This window comes from Schistocerca gregaria, chromosome 3 (assembly GCF_023897955.1).
Source record: "Schistocerca gregaria isolate iqSchGreg1 chromosome 3, iqSchGreg1.2, whole genome shotgun sequence".
Lineage (NCBI taxonomy): Eukaryota > Metazoa > Arthropoda > Insecta > Orthoptera > Acrididae > Schistocerca > Schistocerca gregaria.
In genome coordinates, this window is record NC_064922.1 from 642,930,553 (window position 1) to 642,948,406 (window position 17,854).

General features: G+C 42.0%; 1 protein-coding gene across 1 annotated transcript in view; it reads left to right on the plus strand.

The window, feature by feature from the left end:
• The window catches only part of LOC126354279 (uncharacterized), a 149,595-nt gene that overhangs the window by 38,920 nt on the left and 92,821 nt on the right, over positions 1 to 17,854 (plus strand). The window contains exon 2 of the mRNA XM_050003822.1: positions 13,243 to 13,475. Within this exon, the coding sequence (XP_049859779.1) occupies positions 13,243 to 13,475 (233 nt within the window). The remainder of the gene's footprint in view (positions 1 to 13,242; positions 13,476 to 17,854) is intronic.

Here is a 17,854-nt window from a genome sequence, read left to right on the forward strand (position 1 = left end):
AACATAGCTTGCAAGTACAACTCTAAGGTGAAGATTTTGGCACAGGAAAGGAATTCATGACGCGTCGTATCAAACCAGTCAGATGGCTGACGACGCAAAAAAAGCAATAAGCAGTGGCGATAATTGTAAATCAAGTCGGAAGAAAGTGGGTTGCCATTACGTTCTCTTGCAGTAGGCTGCATAAACTACTGGGACAAAATCGTTTGATTTAGTACTGAATTGTATACCTCGAAAAGAACTTCAAAAAGTTTGCGAGAGCATACGTTACCTTTTATAGTTGACTCATTGTCACCTTTTTTCTGCTTTGTAGGTGCTGAAAGTGGCGACTTCAAAAGACAAAAGTCGTCATTGTTGGTCAACTGTAAAGGATAAATATATCTTCTGGTGGACTATTATTTAGATCTTTCGAGCTCTACAATCTGGTACTACATAACGTGATGTAGCTGTTATGTATTACGTAGCGTATATCAAAAGCGCGCACTGACGGAGAACATTTGCACTTAATTTAGCTGATGAAATTTAAACGGCTGAACAGATTTTCTTGGAACATAGCTAAGAACCGTCCCTATTAAATCAGTTTTCAAATACAAAAAAAAAATGCGTTAACAGGGTTTCCAGAAGTAGGATACACCGACCTGTTCGTCGCTACCTGCGGTGTACTACTGGGAAATGTCACATCTTGTACCAAGAACCTTGTCCGCACAGTAGTTCATTAATAGACAACTGTGAAGCTTCCATATTGACGGCAACATAAGATCATTCTACATCAACACCAACACCTACATCTACATGGCTACTCTGCAATTCACACTTAAGTGCCTGGCAGATGGCTCATCGAACCATTTTCATACTACGTCTCTACCACTCCATTCTCTAAAGGCGCGTGGGAAAAAGGGATACTTAAATCTTTCCGTTCGAGCTCTGATTTCTCTTATTTTATTATGATCATTTCTTTCTACGAAGGTGGGTGTCAACAAAATATTTACTCATTCGGAAGAGAAACTCCCGTATTATATCAGTGACATTCTCATCCCTATTGCGCGATAACACGAAACGAGCTGTCCTTCTTTGCACTTTTTCGATGTCCTCCGTCAATCCTACCTGGTAAGGATACAACACCGCTTAGCAATATTCCAGCAGAGGGGGGACAAGTGTATTGTAGGCTGTCTCTGTAGTGGGTTTGTCGCATCTTCTAATTGTACTGCCAACAAAGCGCAGTCTTTGTTTCGCCTTCCCCACAATATTATCTATGTAGTCTTTCCAATTTAAGTAGCTCGTAATTGTAATTCTTAGGTATTTAGTCGAAACGACAGCCCTTAGATTTGTGCGATTTATCGTATCTTTTCTGACATGTGTGGCCTACACAGATATTACACCAAAGAAGAAAACGTACACCCTTTGGAAATTAAATAAATATAGAGAAGTAGATTCAAGCACGCCGTACTCATCGGCTAACCTGCAAATGCAGAAAATATTTTTAATGGGGGACGAAATGACACTACCTCCTCGTTGGTTTCCTTGGAAACAAAACAAAGTTAACGAAATGTCTCTTGCAATTTGCAAACTATTCGCTAATGAAGCCAGACAAGAGCATCTCAAAGGTCATTGGAGTATTCCCCTTGAGAGATTCACAGAATTAAAATCTGTGTGGGTGGACTCTGCATATCAATTGGTCGCAGCAGAAACGCAGACAAATGACATGCAACTACATCCATTTTTCTCGCTCCGTCTGAAGACGTGTCGTGGATGACAGAACGCTGTGCTCCACTGTTAGACTTCCTATACCTGTGGAAAGCCGCTTATCGCAACAATAGACCCAAACGCTGTCTAAGTGTCACGCTGTATGACACTGTGACAGTGTTCCATCCACCCCCAAAGGATAGTATGCAGTCCGTCGACAGCGAACTGTAGCGAAACCGCTCGCAGTAACACCACACCAGGGTGTAGTTTAAAGGTTCTAACAACGGAGTATAGGACATGTCGACAGATGTAAATAACATAACCTTTATTTCTCTCGTCTTGTAATTCAAATCAGATAAAAATACTGTGCTGTTTCACGGCAAATTGTGCACTTTAAGATAAAAAAAAAGAAGGAAGGGAAAGAAAGAACCCCTGTGAAGGAATAATCCGAATGGGACGGAAATCGACAAACGTGATGTGCACGTACATAGAAACAAATGATAAGAGTTTCAGAAAAAAAACTGGACGATAGGTTTAAGTAAAAGAGCTTCATAAACTAAGCAACTCAATAATGCGTGGGCTACCTCTGTTCCTGATCCAATGATGACTTTCCATGAATGGCAATAACCCGAGACCTGGATGTCGTCGACACATCGCTGAGCCGTAAGTGTGTTACGGATAACAACCAAAGGTGTCCTGCTAGAGAAGAAATGGCACCCCGCATCAGTCACTCCTGGTTGTTGGGCCATATGGCGGGCGACAATCAGGATGGTATCCGATCGGTTTCTGGGGTGCCTCTACATACATCTCCGCTGGTCACTGTGGCTCAGTTAGAAGCTGGACACATTACTGAAGACAATTCTGTTCCAGTCAATAAGGCTCCAGGCCCAGCGATGGTGTGCCTATCTGACTGTCGCCTGCCATATGGTCCGACAACCAGGAGTAATGGTCTGGGTGCTATGTTTTTCATAGCAGGACCCCTCTGGTGGTTATCAGCGGCACCCTTACAGCATAGTGGTACGTCGACGATGTTCTACGCTCTGTTTTGTTGCCCTTCATGGAAAGCCAACCTGGGCTTGCATTTCAGCAAGATAATGCTCTCCCCCAGCCCGGGTTTTTGACGATCTAACGCTCCAATTGGACAATGTATTCTCTAATTAACACGTAGTGGCTGTGGACCCCCACGGAAGCAAAATGTTCAATTTCGTCTCGCTTTCAGCTGTTAGAATTTTATTTTGCGATTGCAATTTCAACACTAAGCCATTTTCGAGCAACTGTAATACATAATACCAGCGTAATGAGATCAGTTTGCATTGGGATTAACTGTAGGTAAAAACAGTTTGGTATTTTTTTTTACATTCATATACCGTTCTTACAAGGTTTTGAAACACGGGCTGAGATTACAATGTGATATGCGTGACTGCACATCAAAGAACACCTGATCAGCAGTACTAGTAAATATTCCACCTACTCTGACTGGAACGTATATATCATACAATTACCTGTGTTCACTTACAATACGTTAGAGTAAATGTCTAAAATAGCTGAGGTCTCTTTGTTCACAGATACGTACTGAGATCGTTCTTTGAAGGCAATATAGATGCTTGCAAATGGCTTAATGACCAAGCATACTGTCTTCATTACGTGAATGTTTATTCGTTATAAACCATTTTGCATGACTACATGCCCCACAGGTACGATGTTTTTGTTGCCGTATATTCCAATGAAGCCACGCGTCGAGATTGGATGGAGTGAATAAACATTCTAATTTCATGCTCATAGACCAATAAACTAGAGAAATAACTTCGGTTACAGTTACACACAGTTACATTTATACTGGAGGCAAATATGATTGTTTATCAACGTTTATTTTGTTAATAACGCTTCACGACATTAATTGAGATCATCAGTTACTTACATACACATAATTACTAAGAGAGACATGATCCACACAACATGAACTAAGACACGTGGACTTGGGGCATGGGGGAAGTAACGTTTTGAGCGTCCACAGCATTCCATAAGCCACATGGTACCTCATCGCAAGGGACATGGCCTGTCTTCGCTACGGACGGGTTTGAGGAACGAGAAGTTCCTGAGCTTGGAACTGGCGAGCGCCACCAGTCCTCTAAAACAGCACATTCTTTGTAAATAGTCACAGGGTACACCTGTGTCAAAAGGAGATGAAGCGACAAAAAAGTGTCACCTTCTAGATTCAAAATCGATATAGCGTATCTTTAGGTAGAATCAGTAGAACAGCGTAAATATGTCGTGCTGCTTAGAGAAACGAACCTCACTAGACAAGCTGACCTACTTAAATGAAAAACGAGTGGAAAATAATAAGCAGTGGAGGAAAAGCTTAAATCTCCTAATTGAATGAAAGATGTAGTCTACTACCACTATATTCCTAAGCAGTTACCGTAGAGTCGCCTCAACGAGTCGTGTATGAGAGACGTTGATCTTACGGGGAACCATAACTTGGACTTGCTACTAGACAGAAGGAGGTTCTGTAGCTGCTGCGTGGATTCAGGAGGTACCGATGATACATGAACATATTGTCCACGGTGAAAACAGCTGTACAACAAGCAGCTTTGAGAAGGACGCTACCGAGACACCATTTAAAAAGAACCTCGTGTTGCAAGTGTCGTAAATAAATTTAATACTATATGTCCCATATTAAAAGACACACAGCAAGTCTCCTTATTTTCGGACAAATTTCTACCAGTCCTAGAACAACAATTTCCTACCGACAGCTTACACTTAGGAGAATGAGTCGGCTGCTCACAATGATTTTACCTTTTCATTGGGTTAAAATACGTGTTTTCGTTTCTTATTTTTAAGGAGAAAGGTTGGAGAAGTAGTTCCTTTGGATGGAAAACTGCCCCCAGAAGGGGAAAGGATCAGTGATTATGAACAGCAAGAGGCAATGGAAACCACTGCGTTAATGTCACATAAATCTACTCATACAAAGTCTGTTCTGTAACTGGAAAAACACCACCATGATCGCCTCACTGGGGAAACATTTTGGATCACCTCTTTATTCGCATCTCCAGGAAGGGACCGCCAAGAGGGAAGTCACTGCGACAAAATAGACTCAGAAAATAAACTGTCTGGAAACTACAAGAGGAGGAGTCAATGGAACATACCAGCCAGACTACATTACGGTGAGACGTAGATTCCCAAATCAGATACTGAGTTTTAATCGTAACCAGGGGGTGATGACAAATAACAGGCACAAGTGAAAGCCAATCGTCAGGAATAAGCAATGAACAAGGATACTGAAATACTGAAAAATAATAAATACCCTACGAAACTACTTTTGTTGTTGAAGCAATGAATTGAAATTTGTTCAAATGGCTCTGAGCACTATGGGACTTTACATCTATGGTCATCAGTCCCCTAGAACTTAGAACTACTTAAACCTAACTAATCTAAGGACAGCACACAACACCCAGTCATCACGAGGCAGAGAAAATCAATGACCCAGCCTGGAATCGAACCCGAGAACCCGGGTGTGGGAAGCAATAACGCTACCTCACGACCACGAGCTGCGGACTGAAATTTGTAGTGGTTGGCACATCGGACTAGAAAGCAGGACAACCCGGTTCAAGTCCCGGTCGTGGCACAATACTTTTATTGTATTGCAATTGAAAACAAAAGTGCTTTTCGACAGTCTCTTCGATTTGAATTGGATTTGATTTGAAATGTAGTTGATTTGCATGTCAGACTGACTCTCATTTTCATATAAAATGTGGCTAGTTTGCATAATGATGTATTTCGGAACGAAAAATGACGAGGCCTAATTCTTCGGCTTTCTAATGTGACGTAACATAACACTTGCAATTATAATAGTTATTATCACCCAATTACACTTTTAAAATGAATGGGGAACGTCAATTTTTATTGTATCCATAATGTTTCCGTTTCACAGGTTACACCGGTACACTTAAATATTGCAGCATGGCCTGAAATTGTTCGAGAGAGAAAAATATTAAAGGACATTCAATTACAAGTAATGACAGCTAGTGCGAAAACTATTGTCAGTCGTAACATTGGGTTATGGAATCCTTTACCCTTAAAATAATGATGAAACTTCCTGACAGATTGAACTCTGTGTCTGAGCGGAATCCGGTCATGAGGCGTTTGCTTTTCGCAGGCATCCTTGTCCCGAGAGGCATGCAAGAAACTTCTGTGAAGTTTGAAAGGTATGAGAACAGGAACTAGTGGAAGTTAAGCTTTGAGGGGAGAGGATATGGGGAGAGCGGTTCTACTTGGATAACGCAGTCAAAATGGTTGGTTCGAATGGACATCGATGTCCGAGGCAGGATTCGAACCTGCTACCGTAACGGTTGCGCAATTCCAGACTGAAGCGCCTAGAACCACTCGGCCACAACGGCCTTCTTAACGCAGTCGGCATAGCAGTTTCTCGCGAAGGTAAAGGTCCCAGTAGCGAATCCCAGCAAGACACATAATTAGAATCTGCCAGGAAATTTCAAATCAGCCGATATTCCCGCTGCAGAGTGAAATTCATTCTGAACCAAATACTCTTATTCTGAAGACTGTATAGAGTCAGAACGATAGTACAGAATGACTGATTTGGTACACTGTTGTAAGTGGCACGTCTGACAGCAGTGACAAAGCGGAAAAACTAAAGGAATAGAAACATCAGGAAAAGAGTAATGAACTTCAAAAATGGTTCAAATGGCTCTGAGCACTATGGGACTTAACTTCTGGGGTCATGACTCCCCTTGAACGTAGAACTACTTAAATTTAACCAACCTAAGGACATCACACACATCCATGCCCGAGGCAGGATTCGAACCTGCGAGTAATGAACTTCAACAGGAAGACAGCCTGAAGCACTGAATGCTAACATATTTTTATAGGATTTTTTTCAGGTTTTTAAATGTACTAAAGACTGCAAGAAATTACACTCACGTTTCTAGCACCCTGTATGTGAGACATAGATCCAATATCAGTAAGTAGGAGTTGCTATATTACATCGAAACTGAAATTTATGGGCTACTGCTGTCTTATTTTAACAGTTGCTCATTTGTAAATTGTCTCAGATAACGCTATGTTACTATGTACGTGAACAAGTAACAAGCTATCTGACGCGACTAGCTACTGGTACCTCTGTTCCGCGTGTGTTGTGTGCTCGGCGTTGCGGAACTGGCGGTGCGGCAGGCCGTGAGAGGCCGGTTGCGGTCACGGAAGGACGAGCAGATCGTCGGCAGGCGTGGAGAGGTTCGCGCCGCTTTCTCAGTGGGTCGAGACACGGGAAAACCCGCGCTACAGGGACCTGATTTCCCGCTGATACCACACTTACCGCGGGGTATAGTAGCGTTATTAACACACAAGAGTATCCATTACTTTCTCCTATTACAAATTTTCATATTCGCCAAAATAGCAGCTATAATTCCCTTAATTATAAAAATCGTGTATAACGTACACTCAAGCGCCAAGGAAACTGGTTTAGGCATACGTGTTCAAACACAGAGATATGTAAACAGGCCTTGCGGTCGGCAAAGTCTATATGAGACAAGTTTCTGGCACACTTGCTAGATCGGTCACTGCTACAATGGCAGGTTATCAAGTTTTAAGAGAGTTTGAGAGTGGTGTTATAGTCCGCGTACGAGCGATGGTACACAGCGTCTCCGAGGTACGGATGAAGCGGGGATTTTCCCGTACGACCATTTCACGAGTGTACCGTGAATATCAGGAATCCGGTAAAACATCAATTCACCTACATCGCTGCTGCCGGAAAAAGATCTGGCAAGAATGGGACCAACGAGGAATGAAGAGAATCGTTCAATGTGACAGAAGTGCAACGATTCCACAAACTGCCGCAAATTCAATGGTGGGCCATCAACAAGTGCCAGCGTGCGAACCATTCAACGAAACATCATCTATATGGGCTTTCGGAGCCGAAGGTCCACTCGTGTACCTTTGATGATTGCACGACACAAAGCTTTATGCCTCTCCTGGGTGTGTCAACACCGACATTGGACTGCTGATGGAGGGAAACGTGTTGCCTGGTCGGACGAGTCTCATTTCAAATTGTATCGAGCGGATGGACGGGTATGGATACACCCTCATGAATCCACGGACCCTGAATTCTGCAGAGGACTGCTGAAACTAGAGGAGGCTCTGTAATAGTCTGGGGCGTGTGCAGTTGGAATGATATGGGACCCCTGATATGTCTAGATTCGACTCTAACAGGTGACACATACGTAAGCATCGTGTCTGTTCACCTGCATAAATTCATGTGAGACCCCACACGCCCATAACTGCTACAGGGTGGGTCCAGCAACACTCTTCTGAATTTAAACACTTCCGCTGGCCGCCAAACTGCCCAGACGTGAACATTATTGAGCATATCTTGGATGCCTTGCAACGTGCAGTTCAAAAGAAATATCCACCTCCTCTTACTCTTACGGATTTATGGAGAGCCCTGCAGGGTTCTTGGTGTCAGTTCTCTCCAGCACTACTTCCGACATTACTCGAGTCCATGCCACGACGTGTCGCGGCACTTCTGCGTGCTCGCTTGAGCCCCGCACGGTATTAGACAGGTGTACCAATTTCAATGTAAATTTCAATGTAAATATAAGTTCTCACGATGAAACTTTATTGTAAATATGTTGTACAGCTCGAAGTAATGACAATCTGTCACATGTCTTATGACTCGGATTTCGTCATTCACATTCACTAGACGAATAAGTCTTTTCTCATGTCTTGTAATTTTCATTTTACAACCATTAGCAGGAAGATACTAATGAATCACCTGAAATACGTTTAAGAATGTATACGATTTCTTAGGGCATGTATTACGCGGATAAAGTTGAGTTTTGTACCATCGTCATAGATGCCAGGAGGAAAAGTTTTACCACAAAAAAAGGTTCAAATGGCTCTGAGCACTATGGGACTTAACAGCTGAGGTCATCAATCCCCTAGAACTTAGAACTGCTTAAACTTAACTAACCATGCCCGAAGCAGGATTCGAACCTGCGACCGTACGGACTCGCGGTTCCACACTGATGCGTCTAGAACCGCTATGCCACACCGGCCCGCAAAAGTCTTACAAAAGACAAAAGTGTTTGCTCCTCAAAAAAATGAAGGAAGATATTCAGAGTATGGATGGGCTCTTGGTGCAGAGACTGGTAGTTGACTATCAACATATGTAAATATGTCTTACCCAGAAACAGACTTAATTTCAGGTGAATCGCGTTTTATACTCCATTAATCTGGTGGCTGTTGGTGTGCATGGCGTGAAACACTCTGCACAATCGTCTGAAAGTTCCAGGTCGTAGGGAATTCCCTGGGCAATCTCTTCATTTTGGAAGGCACGGTGTATCAACACAAACACGCGTCTATCCTTTGGGACCGTTTCCACCCCCACATGCAGTTTGTTTTCCTCAAAACGATGGATTCTACCTGCAGCACATCGCAAGGTGCCACAAAGTTCGCAGTGTACGTGCTTGATTGGTAGCGCACCAGTATGAGATTACCGTACTCCCTTGTCCACTCGTCAGATTTAAACCCATTTGAAAATCTGTGGGACCACATCGATCGGACTGTTCGCGCCATTGGTCATCAAACAAAGAAACCTAGCATAGCTGGCCGCAGCACTTGAGTCGGCATGGCTCCACATCCGTGTCGGTGCCTTCCAGAACCTCGTTGTCTGTCCTTCCTGCGGCCCGCGCTGCAGAAGGTGGTCAGTCAGGCCTTTAATTCATGCTTTTGACACGGGCGCATGTTCATGGGACTGAACAGTGTAGTAAAATGTTCACAAATTCCTCGGGCGGCATCGTGTCGAAAGTCAGACCTGTTACTGTTCGATTATAGTTAAGGATGCAAAGCACTGGCAAAAGTACCAACATTACAATATTCGAGAGTATCCATTTAGAGTAACCTAAATTGGATTAGCTACATGGCTGTGGGTAAAATGCTTTAGCAAATCTTAAGCAAATTAAGTTTATCCACGAAGGAAGTCACTTGCAAGACAGTAATTCGACGAATTCCTATCTATTGCTCGTCAATCTGTATCCAGGTAGAAGTTAAAAACACTTTATAAATTCGAAAGGTTTTATTACAATTTGCCATCTCCTCCTATGTGGAGCCGGTCACGGTGGCCGAGCGGTTCTAGACGCTTCAGTCCGGAACCGCGCGGCTGCTACGGTCGCAGGTTCGAATCCTGCCTCGGGCATGGATGTTTGTAATGTCCTTAGGTTAGTTAGGTTTAAGTAGTTCTAAGTTCTAGGGGAACCCGGGACCGAAGACGTTTTCATTAGTTGTCAAAGACACTTATCCATCGCAATATTAAGAGCGTGGGAGGGGGTACACTTTATACCAACATTTTTAAAATATTGTATTCTAGCCATGATTTTCGTATTTTCGAAGTCTGAAAGAAAAACGTATTGTTTTTAGTGAATTCTTTTACCAGATCCCAGAAACATTTTACATTTTTCAGTTAAACTTTACCTAAAAATATAAGTCTTAGTAGTAGAAGTCGCTTTCCCCAGGGAATGTCATACTCAGTATCTTCAGGTTGAGGACCTGACTTACTCATCACTATCTCTTTGAAATGTATATTGTGACTATAAGTCAACAACAAATTACGAAATCAGCATTTTAAATTGTTTATGGTGGTCAAAATAAGTTGAGGATACGTATTATTTAAAGCGCCTTGATGTTGCTAAGAGTGTGCTGCACGATATTTTTATGTTTTGGACCTTACTTGTACATCAGCACCCCCTAAAAGAGTATATTGTTAGTATTAGTCGACAACAACTAATGAACAATGCTGTTTTTAAGCTCTCTGTGAGTTGAGCATAAGCAACCCCCTCAGCCTCCTCTGGTACCGCACGCTATGGAAAATGCGTTGGTATTGCTAGGGTAGTAATGTGTGACTCAAACATAGCAGCCTGAAACGCCATAATCATGTAGCTCCACTCTGACATCTATAGCACAGAACTGAAATTATGATATGCAACATTTCTTTTTCCCTTTTTTTGCCCTTTTTTGCGGAAGGTATAAGACTGTACTGTTTGATCCACCGATAAGGTATGTAATACCTAGAGAGAACACAGTTTTCTTATTTTTCTTCATACTTTCAGAATAACGTGACTTGCAGGTGTAGGTAAACTTTGGGTTTCTTCTGTGAGGACACACAGCGTTCACTGGTATTTCTCCAGTCGTCCTTCCGCAACAATCACCTATTCACCGACGACTATAACAGAGTGATGGTTGCGGAACGTGTTGGTGACATCCATTTCTGTCTGAACAGAGTACAGCAGTGTGGATAGCTTTCTCCATGCAGTGGGCGCATTTACTTGAAATTCTGCAGAAAAACAGTTTCATCAAACTAATTGCGGCTTTTGTTTCATTTGTTTGACATTTCTTACACAGCATCTATAGCGAAATCAAATAAAAGATGTGATCTGATCAGGAACTGTGACGGTGTAAAATGTTTCAATTACTTTTTCCACGTTGTGAGTCATAAGAGTACTATTCGGTGCTATTTTTACTTTTAAAAAATCAATACATTACGAAAAGACGTCTGTGACCTTTCCAATCTCTCTGTAATAATTTATTAGGTCACGATTTCTTTCATATATTAAAAATATTCATGTTGCTGGTTTCGGAAAGTAGTTGCCATTTTCAGATCTTCTAGATTCACTAAACAGCTTCGTACAAATATATAAACAAATATAGTTAGGCACTTTCAACATCATGAAGTCGTTTAACATTTCAATGAATGTACGGCATACCGTCACATGAGTGATGTATATAAGCGATCGCGACGTAATAAATTACTATACACACAATTTCCAGTGATTGTTATGTTTTCATGTAACTTTTTTTTTTTCGTTCCCCTGCTGCGCTTTGCAAAAATCGTGGTTTGCTAGATACGACTTGCCAGCTAATTAAATGGTGGAAAGAACATTACAGATTTGCAGTTAAAAAGTGGGTGGCGTATTGGTTTTAATACTTTCTTGGTTTTATGTACCGAGTTATTTTACTAAGGCTTTTAAATGATATTTTTTATTTCACGTTATCAGAGAGTAATTTGTATGGAACAGTCTTAACATTTCTCGTGTGTTTACGCAAGAGTACTTCAGTTGCAGAAGAAATATATTATTTATAATACTTCTTCATGACTATTCTTTAAGTATAAAGTTCCCAGATACATTTTTCGAAGCTTCTGATGGCCTGGTTAATGGGGACGTGCCATGATACCCCGTTGTCCGTTTCGACACACAGGTGGCACAGATGTCGCTACTCTGGATACAGGGAATAAATTTTTATTGGATCATTAGATACAGCTAGTCGGTTATGTCGAATGGTACTCCAGGGATATTATCCTAAATGTGAGTGTTTGGGACGGAAACCGAGTCGACTCGAAAATTCAGTGTAGTGATATTAGAAGAAGTTTGAATATATTCATGTTAGTTCCACACACCAAACATTGTCACCATATAGCAGCGATTCTCATCCGGTGGAGTGTGCTGATCAGGGTGGGAGGCGGGGAGGGGAGGGGGTGGGGAGTGGAGGGCGGGGTGTGATAATACTAAATGGCTCGCGCGAGCATATCGGGCGTGTGCGAGCTTATCGAGGGAAGTAAATATGAATTCAAAAGCTGATCAATTGTTTAAAAGAAAAATAGAGCGTAATACATTCCGACTCTATACAAAATCAGAATTCACTTTACACAGATATAATGCGGCTATAATTAGGACTGTATCAGTACTGCACCATGCATTTAGTAATTAACTATTTAGTACTAAGTTAGAAACAAATTTTGTAATTATTAGTTACTCCCTTTTGCCTGCCTTGCAGAGAAACGTTTTTCGGAGGAAGCTTCAATATTAGAAACAGACACTGATTTCTTTTCCTACGTACAGCTGCGATCTGTATCTTGTCTTCTAAACAGCCAACGCAGAAAATCCGGTTTCGGAAAGACAGGATATTGAAAATGGTAACAGCATACGAAATGCTCTTGTATTCAGTGCATAAAACTCATCAATCCACACTCCCAAAAATTCAAAGAGCGACTTATTACTGATTTTTGCTGTGAAGCCTACGAAGACTTTTACGGACTTTAAGAGACTTTCGGGAGTATTTTCGCGCGGTAACTACCGTGTAGACGTAAGTCAGTAAAATAATAAGTAGGCAATACAGAAGTGAAACAGGAAGTATACATAAATTTACTCGGCAGATCACAGAAAACTTCAATTATAACATAGAGTATAGTTTGTTTCTGTAATAACAATAACGGTATATTACAGAAAAAAGATAGGTCATTGCTTCAAATCTTAAGATAGTGAATAAGGTTTACGACCTGCTTTAGTTGCTAAGTAGTAAGTTGAACGTCTGCGCCGTCTTCTTCGATGTGTGTGTATGCAGTGAGGGGCTGCGACCAATTACGAGTATAGTATCGATTCTTATGACTTGTTTAGGTTAGCTGAAAGTGAAAGAAATGTGCACAGCTACCTAAAACTGAAATTCAGTAATGCACACTGAGCGAGCTATCCGTGTGACCGGCACCCTCTTGCCTTCCAGACAAGTACTTCAAGAAGAAGCTGATGATGAGCTTCTTCGCGCTGCTGATGGTGATCAAGATGATCAAGGTGAAGCTGATGTTCCTGCTGCCCGCGCTGCTGGGCGCCGGCGCCGCCAAGAAGCTCTTCCTCAAGGTGCTGCTCTTCCTCTTCCCCGCCTTCGCCGGCCTCTTCAAGTTCTGCGCCTACTACCACGGCCTGCACGCCTCCAAGTACCACCACCATCACCACCAGGTGAGGCCCGACCTCCACTTAACACACTTCCTCTCTTTGCCGCGCTCCTTCATTTATTTGAGCCTAATGCAGAAGTACTTATAGGTAACTGTATTGTTTTGCTACATTTGCATTATCACGTATTTATTTCATAGCTGATAATAACCACTTAATTTGGTACTGCTTGTGCTTCCAGTTTTTAAGTCACTTGCATACACTGATGAGTAAATGAGTTAGGCGGTTTCCTAACAGAGTACAATGTTCTCTCTCTCTCTCTGTGAACGTTGGCGACGTGTCTTGACGTGGACTATCTGAAAAAGGGGAAGCGTAGGGGGACGATCTTGAACCATCACGGCTAATACTAATTGACAACCACAAGTACAACTCATAAATATTCGTTGGAGCGCTAATTCCGGTCGGTGGAATTCTAAATACAGGGTGACAATTGTTGATTTACGTGAAAAAAATTAAATTATTTAGAAACCACTCTGTGCACTCACTTTATTCAACATGTAAACGTCACTACAGATATATGGATTCAGGTTATGACATGTTCGATATGTCTACCACCATTGGCATTGACGTGGCGCAGACAAATAACGAAATTCTGCATGACCCGCTGAAGTGTTGGAACACCACTGCTGTCGATGACTTCCTGTCCTCAGATCAGCAATGGTTTTGAGGTTATTGATGAACACCTTGTCTTTAATATACCACCCCCCCCCCCCAAAAAAAGAGAAGTAGCATGTGTTCTGATCCGGAGTACAGGGCGCCCAATCGAGACCTGTACCAGTGGCCTCTGGGTACCTCAGAGTCAGAATGCGGTCTCCAAAATGCTCCTCCCGGACACCAAACAATCTTCTACTCCGATGGGGTCGAGCCCGTCTTGCATGAACCACATATTGTCAAAATCAGGGTCATTTTGGACAATTGGAATGAAATCGTCTTCCGAAAGCCATACGTACCATTCGGTAGTCACCATCAAGGAATATCACACCAATTATTCAGTTACTGGACATTGCGCGTCACACAGTCACCTGTTGAAGGCGAAGAGACTTCTCGATCGTAAAATACCGGTTCTCAGTCTCCCAAATGGGCCCGTTTTACTTACTGACGACCCCATCCAAATAAAAATGGGCTTCATCACTAAACCAAACCAAACTAATTTCCATCAGGCCCGCGGCCAGCCGTGCAGTTTAGCTTCCTAACGCAAACCGTTCGGAAGCCATGACGATTTTATTTCATATAGTTCAATAACTGTCACCCTTTGTGTTCAGTACAGTGTGACTTCTGGTTGGAAAGGTGTGGAGGGGTATCATGTAGGAACCCTTATTTCTTTGGGGCACTTGGAGCACCATTTTGTCAGAATTTTGAGGCAGAAAGTGAACCGAAAAATAGGAACCCCCTAAAGTATTATGTAGATTAACCGTTAGATGCTCAAGAGTGAACAACTTCTGTTGTTAGCCGGCAATAGATGACGGCAGACGTATTCCATTTATTCATCCCACATAGGACAACAGCAATTACTTGAACGGCACTCCGCTTGCAACCAGGACGCACTTCTTCACGGTGTTTTTCACGTTTTCTTCTGCCTCCACCATCGTGAACTTCAGTTGCGCGTCGATGCCAGGGCTCCCGCATTTTTACTGACATCTATGCCGTGTAACATGGTCTTTGTGCACCACACTTAAGTAACCAAAAAATATCGGGACTGTACTTCGTTTCATGTCAATGACGATATCATTACAGTCGTGGAAGAACTTCTGTATGGCAACGATGTGGATTTGAATCGGTCGAATCGCAGCATTGGCGTAAATCGAATTATGAAGACAACAGAAAATCTAAATCAGGACAAATTTTAGCTATCTTGTCTATCTCATAAAGACGGTTGGTGTGCCTCCAGGCTTTCGTTTCCCAGCATCCTTTTCTTTTTTAATTGGCAACTAACGTGTAGCACTGATCACCATACATTTGCTGTGAAAAGTACTTGCTGTCGCTCTGTTTCGTCTTTGTAAGTCACTATCTTCGTATTTAAACAGCCATGTGGTGCTCCATCCTATCTGTTTCTTTAATGTTCGAAAATGTGTGTAGCCTTGCTTATTGTTCGTAGAAATACGAGCTACTTTGAATGCGCTCAACAGTTCCTTAAACAGACAGAGGATTTTTCGATGGAAACACCACCGCAAATAACTTTCGACATAACGAAATCAGCTAGTATCCCATATACTTCCTAAGCTATAGGTAATTTTAAACGCGAACAACCCTCTGAAGAGGCTGTCAATTCTATGCCGGTAATGGCACTACTCGTTCTCTTTCTTTTTTATATAAATAACATTTTTTAACAGTGACTACTTGCTATTTTTTCTCAGAAGAATTAACAGGCTCGCGACTGTTTGCGGAGTTTTCATTCCGCTTTGTGGTTGTATAAGATGAAAACTTTTAGTGTAAACAAAATGCCAGTGACCCAGTAGAATGAATGAACAATCACAACTTTCACCTGAAACAAATAAGGAAACTATGAAAACGCCGAACAAGGGCAACTGAGCGGACAATTGGATCCCAACCCTCTTGAATATGAATCCATAGTCTTAACCGCTAAGCCACTTCGACCCGTTCCACAGAGCACGCATACTGATCCGTAAGGACGTCTTGAATTATACCCGAGAATACAGTCTTTGTTGCTGAATTTTATTGATGAAATCTTCTTGTCATTTGCGTCAATGTTTCAACGAGTTTCCTCCTCGTCATCTTCAAGCACAGCAGACTTTTAATGTTCCGTCTTGGGCACACTGTCCAACATTTTATTTACACGATGAAATTTGTTAGAATAATATCTCATTAGCCAGCTTAAAAACGGCATATTTGGAGTAAAACTAATTACTACTATTCCAAGGACTGCACTGTGATACTAATTACAAGTTCACACTTTGTATATCATCGACATAAACCTCATAAGGCGCTTAAGATAGTGGTCAGAACATACTTCATGTATCTTTGATATAAACCTCACAAAGTGGTCTGGGTAGTAGTAAGGACTAATATAGTTATTGAAACCGTCACAGTTAACTGCATTTCAAGGAGGTTCTTTTTTCACTTTGAAACGTCCCCTTAGAACAATTTATACACGACTGTGCTTAAACTGACACACAATATTTTTAGCGCAACGCAATCTGACTTTCAATAATCCCTACAAAAGAATGGCCCTGACTAACATTAACCTATACCTTTCACAAATCACTTACCTCACAAAAAAATCTTCGTTACTCGAACTACTGCAATACAGCGAGCACCACTATTGCCAGCTAAATAAAAGATTCTAACTACGGAAGGCACTAACTACTGATAGGTATAGTTAGCAAATGAAAGATGTTAATAGAGAACAAACAGTGTATTTACCTTAATAGTCAAAATATATATGATAGTTCATGACATCCAGTCTTACAAATTACAAAACTCCGCCATCTCTCTCCCCACGTCCACCACTGCTGGCGGCTCACCTCCAACTGCGCAACGCTACGCGCTGTTAGCATCCAGCTGCCGCTCCCCAACACTACAATGGCGAGTATTACAACAATGCCAACCAGCCACAGACTGCACACGGCACAGCCAGTGATTTTTATACAGAGCGCTACGTGGCGGCGGCGTTACCAATAAAAAAACCTAAACAGGTTACTTACAAATTAAGTACCATTTGATTTCTGTACGCAAAAAGGTAATGTTATCCATTACCATATTTGCGAAATCATTTCCATCACATGCCACGGCTTTAACACTGGCTGTTTTGTCATTTATAAATAGAAAAGTTTTGAATTTTCTGGATTAGGTTTATTTTGTCTTAAAGCGACAGGATGAAATAAAAACATACTCCAAGGGATCGTAGAGAATGTATTGAGCGACAACAGAAGTGTTACAGGATCGGCTCAGTGCAATATGACCTGCAACATGGTTTGGGAGGCCATAGCCTACAACACCTGAGACATTTGTTGCACAATGTAGGGTACCTTCAGCACATCGTGCTGTACATTCTTCTCATTTGCGCAACGCTAAGAAAGTTGTCATCTTTCGGCAGAGCAGTGAATGCGTACACATTTTTCGCTTTATTCAAAACGGAGTCTTCTCTAGGGAGGACGACCAACGTACCCCATCAAACTTGTCGAAGGGTATAGGATCTTGGCTAGTCTTCGTTACCGACAATACTCGAGAATTACTGCGACAGGAGACGAAAGGAGTATGAACAAAATCTCTCAAAACCAAATGCAACACCTCTGCGACGATCCCAGATCAAGAATGCACGATTTACAAGAAAATTGTACAAGTATTATTGTACCTAAGTCCACTGATAGTTTCTGTTTACAACTAACTACTGCGAATGCCCTATACAGCTGAAGGAATGTTTTCCC